We start from the raw sequence: 18,799 nt of genomic DNA on the forward strand, positions 1-18,799 counted from the left end.
TTTAAGTCCAATTTTTTTCATTTCCTGCGTAGAAATCGCTACATATATATTGGATTTTTTTGTCCTGTTATGTATTTGTTGTTCTATTGTGGTCATTTTGATACCTCATTTGTCTACTTCGGTTGAAAAATGTTAATGTTATGACTATTTTTCAATTTTTAGTGAAATTCGAGATGGCGGCCATCTTGATGACGTCATAACCGGAAGTTCATCCCAACTTATGCAATGTTAACATTTGGATTTGTGATCAGTGGGTCATAAGGGTTCAGAAAAATATTGGTTCGGAGGTTTGGGGGGGGGGGTGCATGTGGGACCCTCCTAGCCCATGGCCTATATCTTTGGAACAATTTCATTAAAATAAATCAAATGTTAATTTTCATAATGTGGGTCGTCTTATGTTTCCTGCCATCATCCTAAATACCGCACGGTAGTTGACATTCACTGAGCCAGATGGCAAAACAGCGAAATGAATTCCGAAAGTTATCACATATTACACAGGAAATCATACATTTGTTTGATGTTACTTTATCTTAGGCCATTGATATGTATTTTCTTATGTTATTAATGTTTTCAAGAAACCTTTAAATATCTTTAAAATATTAATTCTAATTCATCTTCTAAAATGCTAGAAAACAAATGGTTGTCAGGTTAACTAGAATTTTTATTAAATTTTCAAATACTTTTTACCATGGTTTTTGGGATAGGAATGTTGGTCTTTAATAGTTATATATATATATAGTTCTAACTTGAAATCGCTGTAAAGCATTACATGATAGGTACAAATCCAGATTGTTGTAGAGTTTGTTCCAAAAATGTTTATTTTTTGGGAAGATTTGCATAAATAAGAAATATTTTTGCACAAAATAATTAAAATCTAACATTGCTTTGTATACAGTTAAAATTTACATTTATCACTGTTAACTACTGAGGAATGCATTACATCTAAAAGCTGAACTGGACAACCATACAACTCAGTCATTTCCTCACGATATTATAATCCCCCTCGTTTGTGGGAGGTAAATCTCCTATCACTGACCTCTCATGTTCCTGACTAAAACAATCAAACTACCTCCTCATATCCTACACCAAATACCCAGCACCAAGACCAATTCATCCGCCATCTGAATGTAACCTTTGACTCCCATACACTGAGCTGTGGTTGAATCACCATCAGCAGATCATATTAAAATAACATTGATAATTTGTCAGCTGATAAGAGAACATGTTGTTGGTTACATGGGATATAGACTGATTTTTCAACCTTGTTTATTGTCAATTCACTTTATATTATGTCATATCCACAGCTTTGGTGTCATATATAATTGGCCTCTACTATATCATGCAATGCATGCATGTGTGTAGCATGTATACTTTGGTATATGAGACTTACAATAATTCTATAGTGTTACTAATTCTGCTGAAAAAAACATCAAATGAAATACATAAAATACCTCCTCAGTACAATCCCATATTAACATATGTATGCTTGTCAATTGATGATTAGTCAGAATGATCCATGTTTCAAAATTGTTACACCTGGATATAAATGTGCTCAATAAAGAATAAAAATTATCTATATTTCATGCTTTAATATGTTGTTATACACCTTACAGTACTGGCCTAGTAGTGAAAATGTCAAACTTTCGGAAAAAATCAACTTCTCGCATATGATTATAAGAACCGGATAGTGCAGTTTCCTATATTTATATAAAGGTATACTGATAGTGTAGGTTGGTTGTTTCACTCTGCTAGCTATGACTTTCCTGAGGCTACGGTGGCTGAGTGACTGTGTGTAAGATATCCCAAAATATATTACCACAAGCCCTCTATCTCTGGGTCACACATTCAAATCCGATTTGGGGTATATTTGCCAGGGCCCAGTTTCCTAAAATTTAAGGAATCCCTTAACTTAAAATTCTCCGTAGGAAAGCATAACAGAAGTTAAGGAAAAAATCTTAAGTTAAGGAGCGTTTCCTTAAAATCCGTAATGCTTTCCTATGGAGAGTTTTAAGTTAAGTGATTCCTTGAATTTAAGGAATTTTCATGAAACTGGGCCCAGGTACTGACTGCTGGTTGGTGGTTTTTCACCAGATACTCCGGTTTTCATCCACTATCAAACCTGGCACATCCTGACATAAACCTGGCTGTTAAAAGGATGTAAAACTAAACAAAACTATATGGCTTTCCTCAATTACCAAAACCTGATAATGTTTTAATTTCCCAGGCTGTTACTGGATTCAGATTTCAACATTTTATTATTTAAAATCAAAATGCTCACAACAGGAACTTATAAAAGACTGTATGCATTTAAGAAACAGACAAATACATTAAGCATAATGATAAATGATAATGTAAAACAAACTTACTGCAATGCCCTTCTGCAATTTTTGTATATTCCTTAAGAGATTTAAATATCTCATTAATGTTTCAAATTTCAATTTGATTATACTTAAGGAGACCCATCAATGTCACGTTTGCCAAGAAATTAAGGTGCATATTGATTTAATTTCTAAAACTCTAGGCCACACGATTGTGTTCTAAAATACCATAGTTGTTTGCAAAATTGGGTATATCCTTTAATGTTAATGATATATAAAATAGCTTTCAAAGGAAAATGCAAGATACAAGTACATAAAACAAAAATGGAAATACTGAGAAGATAAATGAATCATTAGAAATTTCTTCAAGTAATTAAAAGTGGGGGTTGTAGTTGATTACTAGCTGTCAAATTGATCCGCGAAAGAAAAAAAAGTAGGATAATTGCTTGTAAGATTCATTGAAAATATTGGCAAATATGATGAGTTTATCTAGGTGAAGAAACCAGACAATCATTATCTAATAAAATAATTTCTCTGATATGGTAACTATTTGTTAAGTAGTGGTGCTAATCATAATTAACAAGAATTATATTAGAATCAAAATAACAATATATCCATGAAAGAGAAAAGCAAAAAATAAAACAAAAAAGCAAAAAAAAACCCATGAAACTGGATCCAAGAATTGACTGATACGCAATCTATTTGGATAACACCATTTTCCCAGGTCGGTAGGGTCTTCAATTTTAGAAAGTATTATACACAATTATCGTTTTGATTGTTGTGTACTTTATCTATAAACTGCAGTTGACTACATACTTTTGTTTGATGTGGAGAGAGTCTTATAATTCTAACAGTTCTCTTAATTTTGTAAGCAATAATTTAAAAATAGGTCAAATTGTAATTTTTGACTGAAGATAATAATCTTGACTGAATCCCCTGCTTGCAGCATCCTATTGTCTCAGCAGTACCAACTGCAATTTTATCAATATAATGATCCATGTTTGTGTTTATTTATAGCAGGTTATTTATAGCAGATATAATCGAACGTTTAATCTATGAATATATAATAAGAAATATAGACTAAATCGTGTGGTTTATTGGATTTATTTCGACACCTTTGTGTAATACCCCATGTAATTTACGTCGAGTCAAATGTATAGATCGTTTTCTTGTTTTGACGGGAGCTTATTTCTGATTTATTTGTGCTGTATCCAAAAATCGACCCTATTTAACGATTATCACATTGTTATCAACAGTTGGTGTTAAGTTATGTCAAAATCGATGATGTGTAGTAAATTCCAATACTACAAGACTCCCTTAAGTATTCCATTGATGGTTCCCATTGATCCTTCCAAGATCAATAGCACCGGATCAATTGGGACCGCCCTCAAAACATAGACCCGCCTATGCTGTCTCTCTCGAGTTTCTTGCTTTATGTTAAGACAAATCAATCGCAGACTCTGAAAGGAACAATACCGTTTCTTCAAAATATCGAAAAGGAAGGAATCATGTTACCTATGTTCGAATATTGCAAGTTTTTTACCACTGCTGCACGCAAACCCACGTGGGAAATGTCTTAGGGTGGCCATACTGGAAAACACTCTGTCGCTTACATCGTTAAAAACAATGTAAACAAAGCTTAAAATCTTTGATATGAAAGACAGAATATCGTATTTACGGATTCTATTGTTATTTCATAAATAATATATAGCTTGCATCATTCGATGTGTAAGTTTAATTACAAGTAAGAAATATTCTCTTGGTGTTTATCTTTATTTTTAATGTTATAAGCATAAGAAGCAAGCACCTGCCAAAACAGATGCAGCGATTGGTCTTTTACATCATCAAATTTCATTGGATGATTGGTACCGTTATAATTTACAGTTTGTGAATAATAAATGAGGCAACATTTTATCTCCAAAAAGTGATAGTTTTCATTTTTTTCTTTCTTTTCTTTTTCTTTGTCAATATCATTTTTTATATTATTTAAATAATTTTCCACTACGTACACAATATATTAGGTATTGCATTTTAACTTTAAATTAAATTTCATTTTCTGTAGTTCATTGAATATTAAAATGATAAATTATCGATTAATTTTTTTTTCTTCGTATGACGAGTCTATTTGATTTTACATTATGGAAACTGTTTTGCATTTATTGTTGCTATCGAGAGATGAGACTTTGTTGCTTATAGACCTTTTTAATTTTCCATCCTCGTTGATAAAATTAAAATGGAAATCCATTCAATAGACTTTATAAGCATTTTTTCCCAAAGTTTCCATCGTTTCATATATAATGTTGCTGTTTTTTTCTTCATTAATATGACAAAGTTCCGTTTGTAATTTGTTTCTATATTTTTTTTTTACTTTTGTGAGTTTATAACAGAAACAGACGTTCAGTGATGTCTTATATGAATATGTCACCAAACTATTTATTTCGCTGCTTATAGTTATCACTTTCTTAAGAAAATGTGTCATACAAATTAGTACGAAGCTGCGATATTCAGATGTGTTGACACTTTTTCAGTGTCGCGTGTCCTTAACAATGCCCCATCTGGTAGACCAGTGTAACACAGTAAAAAGGCTGAAAGGATTAATTAACACTTACTCTGTGATGATCTTTTCCCCCGTTATATGTGAGAAATATGGTACGATGTCAGACTGTATCACATATGTCGTTCATGTTAATTATTTACAGTCGCATAATATTTTTATTTTACATTTTAATGACGAATGACAATATTTAGGACACATAACTACTTCATGAATTCTTGTAGATTAAAATATTTTTGATAGACTTGCACTTCGGTGTTTTATTTACTAGTTACTTAGACTATACTAAATTATTTAATACATTGTTGTTATTGTTTTTGGGTCCGATGAAGAGAATTTCTATTTAGATCATGTATCGGTAAATAAACTGAACTTAGATGCCGGTATATTAAATGTAAATTGGACCAGGAACATATGTATTACATATCAACATTTTCGACGAATTTCAAGGTTGTAATAGATTGAAGGTTGTACAACGGAAAATTGAGATTTGAACCACGGTCAGTTTAATTCTATACTGAATTTATTACTGTATTTTAATTCCTAATGTACAAGAACACCATAAATGTATTGATACTTTTAAAGTCATCGCAGTATCATGCGCATTCAACTCTCTTAAAACCTAACCATTATGTCGGACAGAAAAAATTGTCATTTTGTTTCTCATTTTATCAATCAACATGGATTTATTAATTTGCAAATCCATTGCTATATGATATATCAATTAATGTGATTTGATAAGTTTCAAAGTTTATACATACAACTTGATGTACGCGTATAGTTAATGGAATCGAAAGGAGTTTGAAATAGTCGCGGATTTTGTGTTTAATAAATAGTGTTTAAACTAAATAGCCGAGTGCGGGAATAAATGTTGATCGTAAAAAGTTTTTAATTGACTGCCAGATGATCAGGTCAAATTGAATTGATTTGGAAAAAAAATGAGAAAAAGTTTTAGATACAATGCATAAAGTCATATGGGCGTATGAAAACATCTTTATATTATTGTGTACGTATGCATGTTGTGTTCAAATTTTCCATGAATATTGTTTTTACCAAAATTAACATTTTTATAACTTAATCTAGTTCGACATAACTAGTGAAACTTTACACGTCAAAATTCTTTATGTAGTTAAAAGACATTTAAAGTTACTACACTGCATCTAAAAAAAACCATTAACATTTCGCTGACCACGTGCAAAATATGCCATTATTTTCGAAGTTAAAGTCTACAAAATATTAAAATTATAAAGAGAGTTTACCTTGCACTCACCGTAATTTATTTGTCTAAAAAGTCGTATCTAAATTATAATTATCCAAATATTCCGCAGCGAGAATGTAATGTTACAATCAGCTATCAATCTATAATACCGATTCCGTTGTAGATAAAGATATTATACTTTAATAAGATGAGAGATTAAAAAATCACAACGATTGTCCCAAGAGCATTGGGCGACCTTTATTCCGCAACAGTCAAATCAACTCTGTTCAGATTGTTGTACACTACTTCTTCGCGGAATCGAAGAGCGCATGCCCATAATAATGAACCATGCGCAATATTGTAATGCGCAGGTCACAGCTGTCCAAACATGGAGGTTGAACTAAGGCACAGCTTGCTAGTTCCCAGGCGTACGTAATAGCCCCCGAATATCGACTAACCAACCAGCAAACCGCTACCAAAGGTTACTATAACTGACAGTTTATCATTCTTTGTTGTTCGATCGTTTGTTGATTGTTGGAATGACGATGGAAAACATGGGCGAGCTGCCGGATCAACAACTTAACGATTCGTCCGTCACCACACCATTGAGTGTCGGAGGAGGCAGTGTAGTAGACACAGCAAGTCAACAGTCCTCACGCGATACCACTCAGTCCGAGACTGACTTCCCAGCAGTACCCAGTGTCAGTGCTGTGTCCAGCCCCGAGGCCGAGTTGTCACCATCTATTGACATCTCAAGAACCGAGGCCATTCCGGTTACGGTGGCCAGTATGATCGACAGCACGGAATTCCGTTCCCAAATGGGGGACGTCACCTACCAAACTTTGAATGGGAGGATGAGCCCCAACTACAGCCCCAACAGCTATGCTACACTTACTCCGTTACAACCACTACCCCCAATTTCTACAGTGTCAGAAAAGTTCAACCAGATTCAAGCTTCTAATGTCAGTGGAAATGGTTTTACACTTATGAACAATGGACTTGGAATGGATATGAACACTGCCTACAGATATGATAAAATGATGGGGATGGGGATGAACATCTCCAACATGGGCCCAAGTTTGGCCACAAGCCCCATGACAATGATGACAACAAACGGATATTCACAAGGTGTTGGACCTTATGGTTATAATGTGAATGTGAGTCTTGGTGTTAGTCAAAATGGACTGCCTTCACCGAAGTCCGATCACAAGTCGCCCACAGGATTATCACCAAATACATATGAAACATATCGAAATTTGGCTCCACCGCCTACCCGACTCAGTTCCCCAAATCCTGTCATGATGTCAACACTCAATGGATTGCATGGGAACCACACCGTTACCCCTGATGCTTCACCAAATAGTCAAAGTTCTAGCCCGCAGAGGGGTCAGTCAGTTGGTCCAATGGATACTCAGAGCAATAAAGAAATAGAGGAAATAAACACAAAGGAACTGGCCCAAAGAATCAGCAGCGAACTCAAACGTTATAGTATACCACAGGCAGTTTTCGCTCAGAGAGTTTTATGTAGAAGTCAGGGAACATTAAGCGACCTTTTGCGAAATCCAAAACCATGGAGCAAACTGAAGTCTGGAAGGGAAACATTTCGCAGAATGTGGAAATGGCTTCAAGAACCAGAATTTCAGCGAATGTCTGCATTGCGACTTGCAGGTAAATTTTTTTGAGAATTGAAGGTAGTATAGAAGGAGCAGCACATTAGTTGTAGAATTTACTGTAGAATTTTACAAGTACAACATCCTTCATTTTCCTCCTCCTTTTGTAGAAATCCATACTCTGAGAGTGGTCTGGCAGCACAAACCACGTGCAGTCAGGATGGTGTAGTATCTGTCGTAGTATATTGACAAACCATTTATTGAACAATTGAACGTCACTTTCATTGATAAAAGCATTTCAAATGATATTGTCAATTGTCAATGCTGATTCGCAGTTATTGCCAAAGAAATTGATCAGATTTGTCAAGCACACAGACGTGTAGAATTAATCGACAAACTGCCGTCATACCACAACGGTACATAAAGGATCTATGTTCTTACTTGTCAATTTAGCTTTTGTTGTATTTTTATTACATTGTGTGTTTTTAAATTTCCTTTGATAATTTATTATTTTGTATTTCAGCTTCATAGTTCCAGGTTTTATTTGATGCTTGTAATTTCTTTTTTTCCCCATCTTTTTATCATGTATATATCTGTCAGCTGCTAATTTTCTATTTTCTTTCGTTACTTTTCAGATAGACATTGTAAATGTTAATGAAATATGTTTGAGTTGCACCAAAAATATTTCATTAATGGTTCAGATGATTTGCAGCTACATTCAAAAATAAATTTCATCAAAAATCATAAGTTCAAATTACGATTTTGGAAATTCAGTTGGGTTTACTGTTTCTAAAAGGATATTAAATATTAAGAAAACAAATTGTGGATATTGAAAATGATTGAAAATCTGCTTTAAATTTTTTAATTTAATTTAGTTTCTTTTATGATGAGTGAGGCAGATTTGAGATTTTCCTTTTATAGCTCAAGATCATGTTGGATGCTCAAACTTTCACACATGGCTTGAGCAGGTGGTTGTAAACTCACCTGCAGGGACACTGGAAGCATTACAGGCTGCAGTAATCAAAGTTTGAATTCAACCTTTATCAAATTATGTCAAATTAATACTTTGGATAAGTAATTGTATAAAACATTTAAATGATATCTGAAGATTATGAAATGAAATATAGATTTAAGTTATTCTTTGACTGGTGCTGATGTTACAATGAAGGGTCATGAGTCGCTGATTATGGTCATTAACAGATGTATAATTGTACGGGTGTGACGGCAGATGTAGGTATATATAGCCTGCTATTAAGCAAGACAAGGGTAGGGTAACAGCCTTCTGGTAAAATAACACACCTGACATTCACAAGCACTAGAAAGGCTAGACTAGCCTTGCATATTATCTCCATTCAATTACCTACCATCTGCCCTTATTGTTCCCGATAAAGTTGACTGACTGTATCGACAGTGATAGTAGACCTGCTTGCTCATCCGTGATATCAACACCTCTATCTAAACATATCACTTAGCACAGTTTAACAGATAAATCATATTTAACTCTCAATTTGTTTTAATCTATTTCTCTGAAAATAAGACCACCATGATCATGTAGCCTTATGAGGGAAAAAATGGCCACAAAAATATCGCAAATTGTTTTCTTGTTAAAATCTTAAATTGTAGTAAATATTCATTTGGTTAGTGTAGTAAAGGTTCAGTTGGTCATGGCTTTTCTTTGTCCTAGTGCAACCTCCCAATTCACCACACAAGCATACATGTCTGATGTTTCACAAGAGTCATTTGGCCAGGAAAATAGGAGTAGTGGAAGAATTCAAAGTGACATATTATAATACAGCAGGCTGTGTAATAAGTTTGTACGGCAGTAATTGGAATGACTGCCTCTGACCAAATACCCCAGAGGTCATTCTTTTCTTGACTACAGTGCTGCATCGGTGGCTTCTCATCACTGCCAGCCTCTGAAGCCTTGGGTCAACACAGCTTTGGAACACAATCTTGTCAATTCACCTCTTATCAAACTGTTTTCCAACGTCATTGGGGAATTTTAGTCCTGGGCTCTCAATCATTTTGCTTTTCCATACAACTTGATGGTATGATGCATTTTCCTGCTTTCCATGTAGTTAATCAGCTATTTTGATATCAATTTTCTCCACCGTCCTTAGACTGGCAGATAATGTGGCATGTCTCTTTTAGTTACTTCACTACACATTTGTTTGATTTCATTTCAGTTCTCAATTTATGAAAAATCTGTATTTCTTGCAATTGATGTACTTTTGCTTACATGCATGATTTCCTTTCAAGAGATAATAGACATTTATTTTTGTGTCATGTTAAAATTTGGTTGAGCATTCTTTCGACACCAATTTCTGAAAAGGATTCGGAATTTCTTATTTTTCTGACAGCATTTAAAGTACTTTTGTTTCCTTTTACAAAATGTTCCCCATAGAGGTAGTGAGTTGAATGAGAAACACTCTTGCTTTACTCCTGTTAACAACTATTTCCAGATAGAATTTCTAGGAAATGTTACATGTGTACACACGCCACACTACTCTGCTGTGCTGGATGCGAATCGAATCGCGCTGGATGCAGTTTATATGGCAGCTGCCTCATGCCCCACTCCACCAGCCACAGGGCTATGTAGCACTCTGCCTCCATCTTTGCCCAAAACCCATGTTCCCTTTTATTTGTCAATGTCAGATTCTGACATCTCTTGTACACCATAACTCAGCTGCAAGTTGATATTTATATAATGCATCAAATTAAATAGGCCATTCATTAAGGGCGATAAAAATTAGGTGTGGAAACAGTTGCCAGTTTTATTTGTTAGATTATGCTAAATCTATAAACAACCATAAAAGGTAGGGGAAATACAATTAAATTATTTGATACGAATTTCAATAAAGATATAAAATATTACCCTATTAAAAATATTAAGTACAAATAATTCATAGGTCTTGTCGTCTGTTATTTTATGAAGAATCTCTCCCAATATTTAAAAATGTAGTTTTCCCCCCTATAAATACTTTTTCTCAAGTCACAAAAATAAAATAGTGATATGTTTGTTAGATCTTGCAGACATTTCTTTGCATATAAAATATTATCAATCATATTCCATCTTAAATAATTCTGTTTGTATATTTCGTGTTATGTAAAATGAATAAATGCACACATAAAATGTAAGTGTGTGGTGTGACCTAGTCATTGAGAATATGAAATATATATATATGAACTAGTGCCATTGTTGTCAGTGTCAGATTCATCGCCTGTGGGAACAGTAGCAGTAGTATAATAGTCATTCAGGTACACATGCCACATGCCCAGAATCTCAGCCAAATGGAGCGGATCCTTTGCCAATTACATTAATATCATACTCGGGCTACATGCATAATTCATCCAGCTTTCCCTTATCCCGGACTGCCATTGTTGTTTACATTACACGATGAAAGAAGTTTCATGTATTTCCAGACCATTTCAGATTAAGAGGGAGGGGAGAATATTTTTTACCCTAATTGAATATAGAAATTATCATCTTGCAAATAACTTATCAAAATTATAAAGAAATTGAGCAAAAAGAAAATGAAATATTTCTATTATGTTAGAAAGTGAATTTTATGAAATTTCATTTAAATCTATATGTTCTGAGTCATTTGATTAATTACATCTGTATTTAGAGGATATTTTAATGTTAGCTCCTATCCACCTTCTTTTGCATTTAACAATAGATGAAATGGAAGCTGAATCTACAAAATGGAATCGAAGCTGAATCTACAGCAATTCAAAATATTCATTTATCATTGAAACATTTATCCTCATGTCACTGTAGACAATACCATATAATATTTATGTGGCAGATATGCATAACAAAGGTTATATTTTACGCTGCTACATTTACATACTTGTGGTAACATATTTGCTGAATTTTAAGCGTCATTACTGAATGTTGAACCAAAAAAAATTCAAAATAATGAACTAATGTGTTATTGTGTATAGCTGATAGATTAAAGCAGACCTAATATAAACACTTGGAAATATAAAAGGTCCACCAAAAAAAAATCAGTAAATTGTATCACACACTTACTGTAGTTATTGAATTCTGAAGTTTGATCAGGTGTAAAATATATAGACTAGAGTTGTAAGCAGACCGAGAGATATTAAGTTTCATTCTCAGAAATAAACAAAACGAGGTTGATGAGAAGTTGTAAACAAGACTTTGACAGACTGCCATTAGCGATGTCAGTAATCACATGTTGACAGGTTGGTCGACTGTATCAGTGTAGCATGTGATAAGTAATCATTGTAAGTGAGGGAAATCACTTCAGACAGATAGCAGATTGATAAGTATATTTGGGTTTTATCGTTAATGTAGATTGGGTTGGCACATCAGTAGAATCTAGACACTCGCCTACTCTCTAGCTATTAGTTAGTTAGGTCAAATTACCTGTTAATACATTCATCATGAATAAAAAATCAAGTTGAACTTTACTAAAAATGATTTGTCCTTGATTATTTGGCTACTACTGTCACAAACTGTTATAATAGAGACCACTTCAAAAGCAGGGTCAGAACCTTATTATTGTTACAAAGACCGGGGAAAATTCTCATATTGTGTTATCACATGTATAAATTTTCTCGTTTTGCCCGGGTCTGTCTCTTCAATAACAACAGTGTCAACACCGACATAAGCTGGCCCAGCTGGTCCTCAAATATACAGCAGATTTTAATATTAACAAACCACCGTAAATGAAACATTGTCACTACACCAGCCTAGAAATCCTTAATCCGCTGACTTCCTCATGAAACCATATGGTTACAGCCAGGTAGAGTTTACTACGCTAAGCTTGGTAGTTTCCAAGTGGCGGAGGAATTGTAATCTGTGTTAAATTTTCCTTGGCAGGTAGTCGAGTAGGTGATACTTTGCGACATCTCCAGGTCATCAGAATTCCCGTACTTTGGTCAGACTTATATAGCTTAAAACGAAAAATCTGATAGTGTTGATTAAAATTGTTTTTCCAGTTTAATGAATCAAGGGTTGATGAAGATTTGTCCCAGTTTGATGCAATTTTAATATAACCTTATCAAGCTGTACTTCGGTATAAAATATAGTTCTACTTTTAGCTATACAGGTATAAATTATAGTTCTATATTTAGCTATTAAGGTACGAAATGTACAAAATACAGGTCTACATTTCCAACGTATTTTGAAATTTACAACCCCTAAAATTTGCTGTGAGTGTAACACTGACTTAAATAGAAGCTTACAAGAGAGAGAGATAAATTGGAAATGTAATAGATTTAAAAAGAAAAACCCCTGAGCAAAATTATAAATCTGTGTTATGGTAAAAAAAGAAACAGTTGGTTGTGGCACTGCATCTAGATCTCCTTGGCAGTAAGTCGGGCCTAGATCAGATTCCTTCATCAAGCACTATCTGCTATAAACGCCAAGCTTTGCCTAGCTCACGATTTATCTTCCGAAACACTGTGATAATTGACTTGTACACCATTATTTTATCTCAATTGAAATAACAATTATTGTTTTATTGATTTATTGATAATTGTACTATTTCTAGTCATCCATCAATACAGGATATTGATTTTTCTCTGCAGAGGGGCCATATCTTTTACAAACAAGCAGATACTACACTGGGGAACCTAATGTTATGGAATTTGTGATGCCATCTGGCTAAATTTTACCATAGCTTTCATAGAAATGGTAACTGGGAACATTTTATTGTGGCACCTATCCAAGGCACTAAGTAAAATACAAATTTTAGTCACGTCTTCTTGCTAAAGTTTTAAAATACATGAAAATATAACTTAATATTTTAGAGAGAAAAAAAATACAAATTTTTTTTTTTCTTTGATAAAGGATAAATTTGATAACAAAGACAAAACATATAAAGGATAATACTTTACCTGCTGTAGGAAAACTATTTCAAAAAGGGAAATATTTTCAAAATCAAAATTATACTGAAATTAATGTCACGATCTTACAAATAACAGGCAACACTTAATGTTCAATGTTGTGCAATGATTGCTATCTTGAAAAGATTGATTTGAAAGAGTGCCTATAATAGGCCATTAGTTGGAAATTATCCTGATTGGCTGCTGTTGTCCATTTGGTCAGAGGCGCGTGTCCAAGAGACTTTGTCTCCATTGAACAGATGTAACTGTATGTACAACAGTATACATGGGTTGACAGACACAGATGTAATCTTGTTTAATCAGTAGGCCCTGAATGGACCTCTGGACAATACTGACCACAGTAAAGGCCAAACAGTTGTCCAGGCCTAAATGTCATTTGACTTTGTCAGTCGGCCTTTATTGTAGCGGCCAGCTATGTACCCGACATTGTTTTAGGTGTGGCGCCATCTGCCAGCTGTCGCGAACACCCATCTGTGACCAGTCCATCTGAGGATCAGAGTTCCCCCAATAGACTCTGTGATGTAATTAACCTATAAGACACTATTAACTTCAGAGCAGGAGTTTTAGGCCTGTTGGCGTTACCTTAGGTTAAAGGCCATTGTTGTAAGCATAATAGATTAAGCTGGTTCTTTTTACCAACACTCACTGCACACTTCATTAGATAGGTGAATTTACAGTTAGTTTTACAGAAGGCTTTTGTAGTTCAAACAAGTTCACATTGGCATTGGGGGAAATGGGAAGTAAAAAGACAGGTTATTTCAACTTTGTGTGCCCAATTAATTCTGTAGAGACAAAAATTATCTAGAATATTTAAAAAATTTATTAGAGAAAGCTATTGACTGACTGTGTGTGTTGAAATACAGGACAATATTGACTGAAAATGACTCCTATTATTTTGTTTTATAATCTTTTTCTTGTTTCAGTTGAAACAAAGCATTTTTCCTAGGTCTGACAGGATTTCAGCAGAAAGCAGTCCGGTAATATCATCAAGGTTTTGATTCACAGAATTAAGACCAGGCATATAGACATGTATTTGTTCGTAACTTACCCATGTGTTTTTTTCAGATACACGTGTGCAAGAGAAGACGTTAAAAATTTTCTGTTATTTCTTTTTTTCTTGTTACAAAAATAATTTTTGTTGAGTTATTTTTTGTTTCATATTATTTCAATGGGATATTTTCCTCTTGCTATCTTTTCAGTTTATTGTTGTTCCGGACGCTGGTCAGTATCAATGACCACTGACTGACCACATACCTTTGGTCAGCATCGGTCAAGGTATATGCCCCATGCATTACTTGTTAAGGAATGGGTTATACCACTACTAATACATGAATGAACAATACAAAATATTTATAAGACTATATATATACCAACTGCTAAACTCCTAGAGACTTATTACTAATATTGCAGTGCTACCCTTACTACCCTTCTACCCCTATAAAACTGATAGTAGATCTACTCTGGAAGAATCTACTGTGGAGTTGAAGGGGTGTCAGGGTCAATAGTATTTTACTCCTATTGACATCCGAATCTTGAGAAATGTCTTGAAATATACACATCTTCCAACGCTTCCTACTAAATTTGCTGTGATATGAGAAATGCATCTGAAGCCTTATTTAAGACCATATATGACCACCACCACTTTTGCAAGAATTGAATATAGCATAAATCCTTTAGATTCTTTTCCTACCATGCCTGTCCAAAAAGACAACCCGCATATATATATACCTAGAGCATGATAGCCCAGTTTTATATATCCCACCAGAGGATAAGGCGCAGAGCTTACAAGTACACCGTCAGTACAATTTGCATGGCATTTGGGGCAATAAAAGAGCAGATAAATAGTCGTACTGGTAGTCTTAATACTGCATGTTAGGCTGTAAAAAAGGCTCATGTAGAATTGGCAACGACAAATTAGTTGTAGATCTTAAACAATGTCTATGTTTTGTAGTATGATTATGTAATGATGTTTCTGATAATGGCCAAGCAAGCAGATGGTTATCACTGTTTCATTATTTTCTGAACATTTATAGTGACAAAGCCACTTTTATTTTCGACAATTAAAAGGTAATGTTCAAAGTTTATCGTTATCGTACAATTCTAGTCGTCAATATAGGTGGTCTTTTACTAATGTGAATGAGGGCTTGTTATGACAAACTGACACTCCAAAAAGTGAAGATGCATTTTGCTAACATTGTGCATGTGGAAGAACTAATGTAATTAAGCCATGTAAGGGTAATTACGGGTTTTGGCGTTTCAGCCATTTACAGGCTGTACTAATTATGAAAAAATAACGATGCATCATACACTAATCTGGGTTCAATGCCGTTCGCTCTCATTGCATGCTAATCAGGTTTGCCCTTCCTGGTACTGATGTGTGTGTGTGTGTTTGTTGTGTGTGCGCGTGTGTACAAGGGCAGCAGCGACTACGACTACTAATAAACCATCTCTCCCTCAAGCTATGGCAAAATGTGATTGTGTTTGTCCATGGTTAATAAATCGGGAGAAGGATGAGAAGCTGACCAGAAGAGTTGACATGTGTATCTCTACTTCTAGCACCAGAAGAGATCCTCTACTCTCCGTCATTGTTAAACAATTTGTGAGACAGTCATACAGGCCTGTTCCCCAATAATTGTATCATGGTATCATTGTTTTTATGCACCTGGAGTTAAACCAGCTCTCTCTAACTAAATTCATACAAATTAAACTACTGGCAGCTTATTAGGTTCCAAACCATATGGTCACTACCATAGTTTGGATTGCTCGGAGAAGTTAAGACTTTGATGTCACGTTGTGTTGTTTAGTTTAGATTTAATTAGCTTGTACTGATAAAACAAACATTTCTTAGAAAACACCACCTATCGATGGGTAAACATGTAAGGTACTTGATAACGGGGTGTTGTAAACCTGGGTAATACAGGTAAATTTGTAAACGAGGAAACGGAAACCTGGCTGTCAATCATGTAAACAGCCATATGGGAAGATTTGTTAGGGATAACGGTTACCAAGACATCAGGTGATGTAGGGATGAATTAATACCCCAGGAAACAGCTAGATCATGTCGTCGGTGGCGAGTCTTTGTTAGTGTCGAGTGGAATGTGTTTCCCTACCTGACCACCTGTTTTACCTGTACGACTACCTGTAGCAGGTATTTAATGCCTCGTAATGTCTGTACCTGTCATCCACCGTTAGGCTACCAAATCTCCCTGGTGAAAAATGGCCCTACAAATGTACCGTTAGGTATTAGTTCGTCAGCACTGGTCATATCCTAATGATTACCTGTGGGAGGCAGGTTCGATGTCATTTTGGTTTGTCATGTCCCTAATTTGAGTTAGGTGTAAGCAGATGGTAGGTGGTATTTGTTAGTATTATCGGTATGGACCCATTGGTTTAACATTAACATGATCCTGTAATACCCGTTAGTTGGGAAGTTGTATTGTTAAAGGTGTTAAGTTACATGATCAGGTAGTATATAGGAAATTATCAATAGCTGATTAATCCTAGATTCTAAAGAACATAAGGGAACAATCATATATTCCTAATATAGATATATAGGGTTGACGTTCTTATAATATTATTTGAAAATTTTGTGGAAGATATGTAATAGTTTTGGATGTTATACTTAGGGTAGAGTTGCTTTATTGTTGCATCCTGAAGTTTCGCTGTGCCAAAATTCAAATGATATTTTCCATCATTATTTGAGTAATTAGGTATAAAGGTAATTGGTAGGTAATAGTGTTGGATGCTTGAAGGTAGAAAATCTGGGTGGATGGTTACAGACAAAGGACTCCTCCACTACACTGCCTACCTAAAGCTGTGTCAACAGCATCTCCTGCCTAATTGCCTTCAAACAGGTGATGGCTAGGCATATGGTTTACTGGGGTACCCTGAGGGGGCTCAACTGTTTAATATTAATATCAGAGGATAATTGATAGTCCAGAAATCATAATGAATTCATCATATTCAATAATGAACATTTTGTAAAGCTGAAGGATACCTGCATGGTCATCAATTTGGCACTGTTCATAACTGAATTTGAGGATTTACTTCTTTTTAATCATTTTTAAGCGAAACATTTTGAACAATTCTTTCATGCCCATAGGTGATGAAATTTAAAAATATAGAAAAAATGCCTTGGATATTAGAAGACAAAAATTACTGTAGATAAATTGGAGTCTTGGAGTCTTTGTAAATGTGGTTTAATAGATCTATTGTGTTCAAGAAATGACAATATTCAATTCATCTTGAAGAGACATACGCCTTATTGATTCTTGTACATGCATTTTAGAACCCAGTTAACTGTTGAAATAATGAAATAGAGATTGTATCCAACATTGAATCTATTTCGTAATTGTGAATTCAAAAAACAGCCGAATTCGACTTTACTGTTTTACGAAGCATATTTGGTCTGGAATACCAGATTATGGCAAATTCTATTGAATGAACCCCCTGGGAGCCCCAATCTAACCTCATTGTCTGTCATCTTTGAGTATCAAAGGCCAGGGGCAATTACTGCATCTACTGGCACAAACCAATACAGTGGACCTGGTAGGAAATGAATGCCATTGTCTCACAGCAATTGTCATAAAAGTTTAGGTGCTGATGACATAAAACCTGGTGATAACATATAAAGGTTAACTGAATCTATCTCCATCCTCATATATATAGACAACCAGCCCTGCCAATCATAGAGAATTTATTTTTATCCAGAATTCATCCATCGCGTTAAATTTATGTCCTGTTTAAATGGTGTGTTTTGTAGTCTTGTATCTACCATCGTTTAGGACAGACGCTTGTTCTGTTTAATAATTTTCATTAAGGCAGTAGTGTGAGTAACTGCTGTTATACTCACCAGCACGTTTCATTCCCTGGTAAAGTTGTAAATTATAATGCACTAAAAGGTAGAAAATTTAATATTGCATATCATTATTATGAGGAATAATTTTGCTTTTTGAAGAAAAAACAATGTATTTCAGGTATTCTTTTATTCCTCCATACTAAATTATAAACTTGTGTAAACATTAACAATGTAGGGAATAAAGTTTTGCATGTTTGCACATTCCTGATACAAAAAAAATGTACAAAAAAAGTATTTAAAGTTAAAACATTGCAATCTTTTACTGGCCGTAACTCTGGATATAAGATCAAAGTAAGGAAAGGGTCTGTCGTATCTTTAAACTGTGTACACATTTGTTTGGTAAATATTGCATGTAAGGCGGTCTTTTCATTCCCTCAAACT

At 34.5% G+C, this 18,799-nt stretch overlaps 2 protein-coding genes across 3 annotated transcripts in view; one reads left to right on the forward strand and one right to left on the reverse strand.

Moving 5' to 3' along the window:
- Positions 1-3,920, reverse strand: part of LOC138329356 (tRNA (guanine-N(7)-)-methyltransferase non-catalytic subunit wdr4-like) — a 145,994-nt gene extending 142,074 nt beyond the window's left edge. The window contains 1 exon segment of the mRNA XM_069276284.1: positions 3,834-3,920. Within this exon segment, the coding sequence (XP_069132385.1) occupies positions 3,834-3,907 (74 nt within the window). The 5' untranslated portion in view covers positions 3,908-3,920.
- Positions 3,921-6,427: 2,507 nt separating this feature from the next.
- LOC138329357 (hepatocyte nuclear factor 6-like) overlaps positions 6,428-18,799 on the forward strand; it is a 32,741-nt gene continuing 20,369 nt past the window's right edge. The window contains exon 1 of one of the 2 annotated variants that reach the window (XM_069276286.1): positions 6,428-7,738. In XM_069276286.1, coding sequence (XP_069132387.1) covers positions 6,610-7,738 — 1,129 coding nt within the window. In that variant the 5' untranslated portion in view covers positions 6,428-6,609. The remainder of the gene's footprint in view (positions 7,739-18,799) is intronic. The other variant, XM_069276285.1, reaches the window with a different exon arrangement.

Source organism: Argopecten irradians, chromosome 8, assembly GCF_041381155.1.
Source record: "Argopecten irradians isolate NY chromosome 8, Ai_NY, whole genome shotgun sequence".
In the NCBI taxonomy this organism is placed as follows: domain Eukaryota; kingdom Metazoa; phylum Mollusca; class Bivalvia; order Pectinida; family Pectinidae; genus Argopecten; species Argopecten irradians.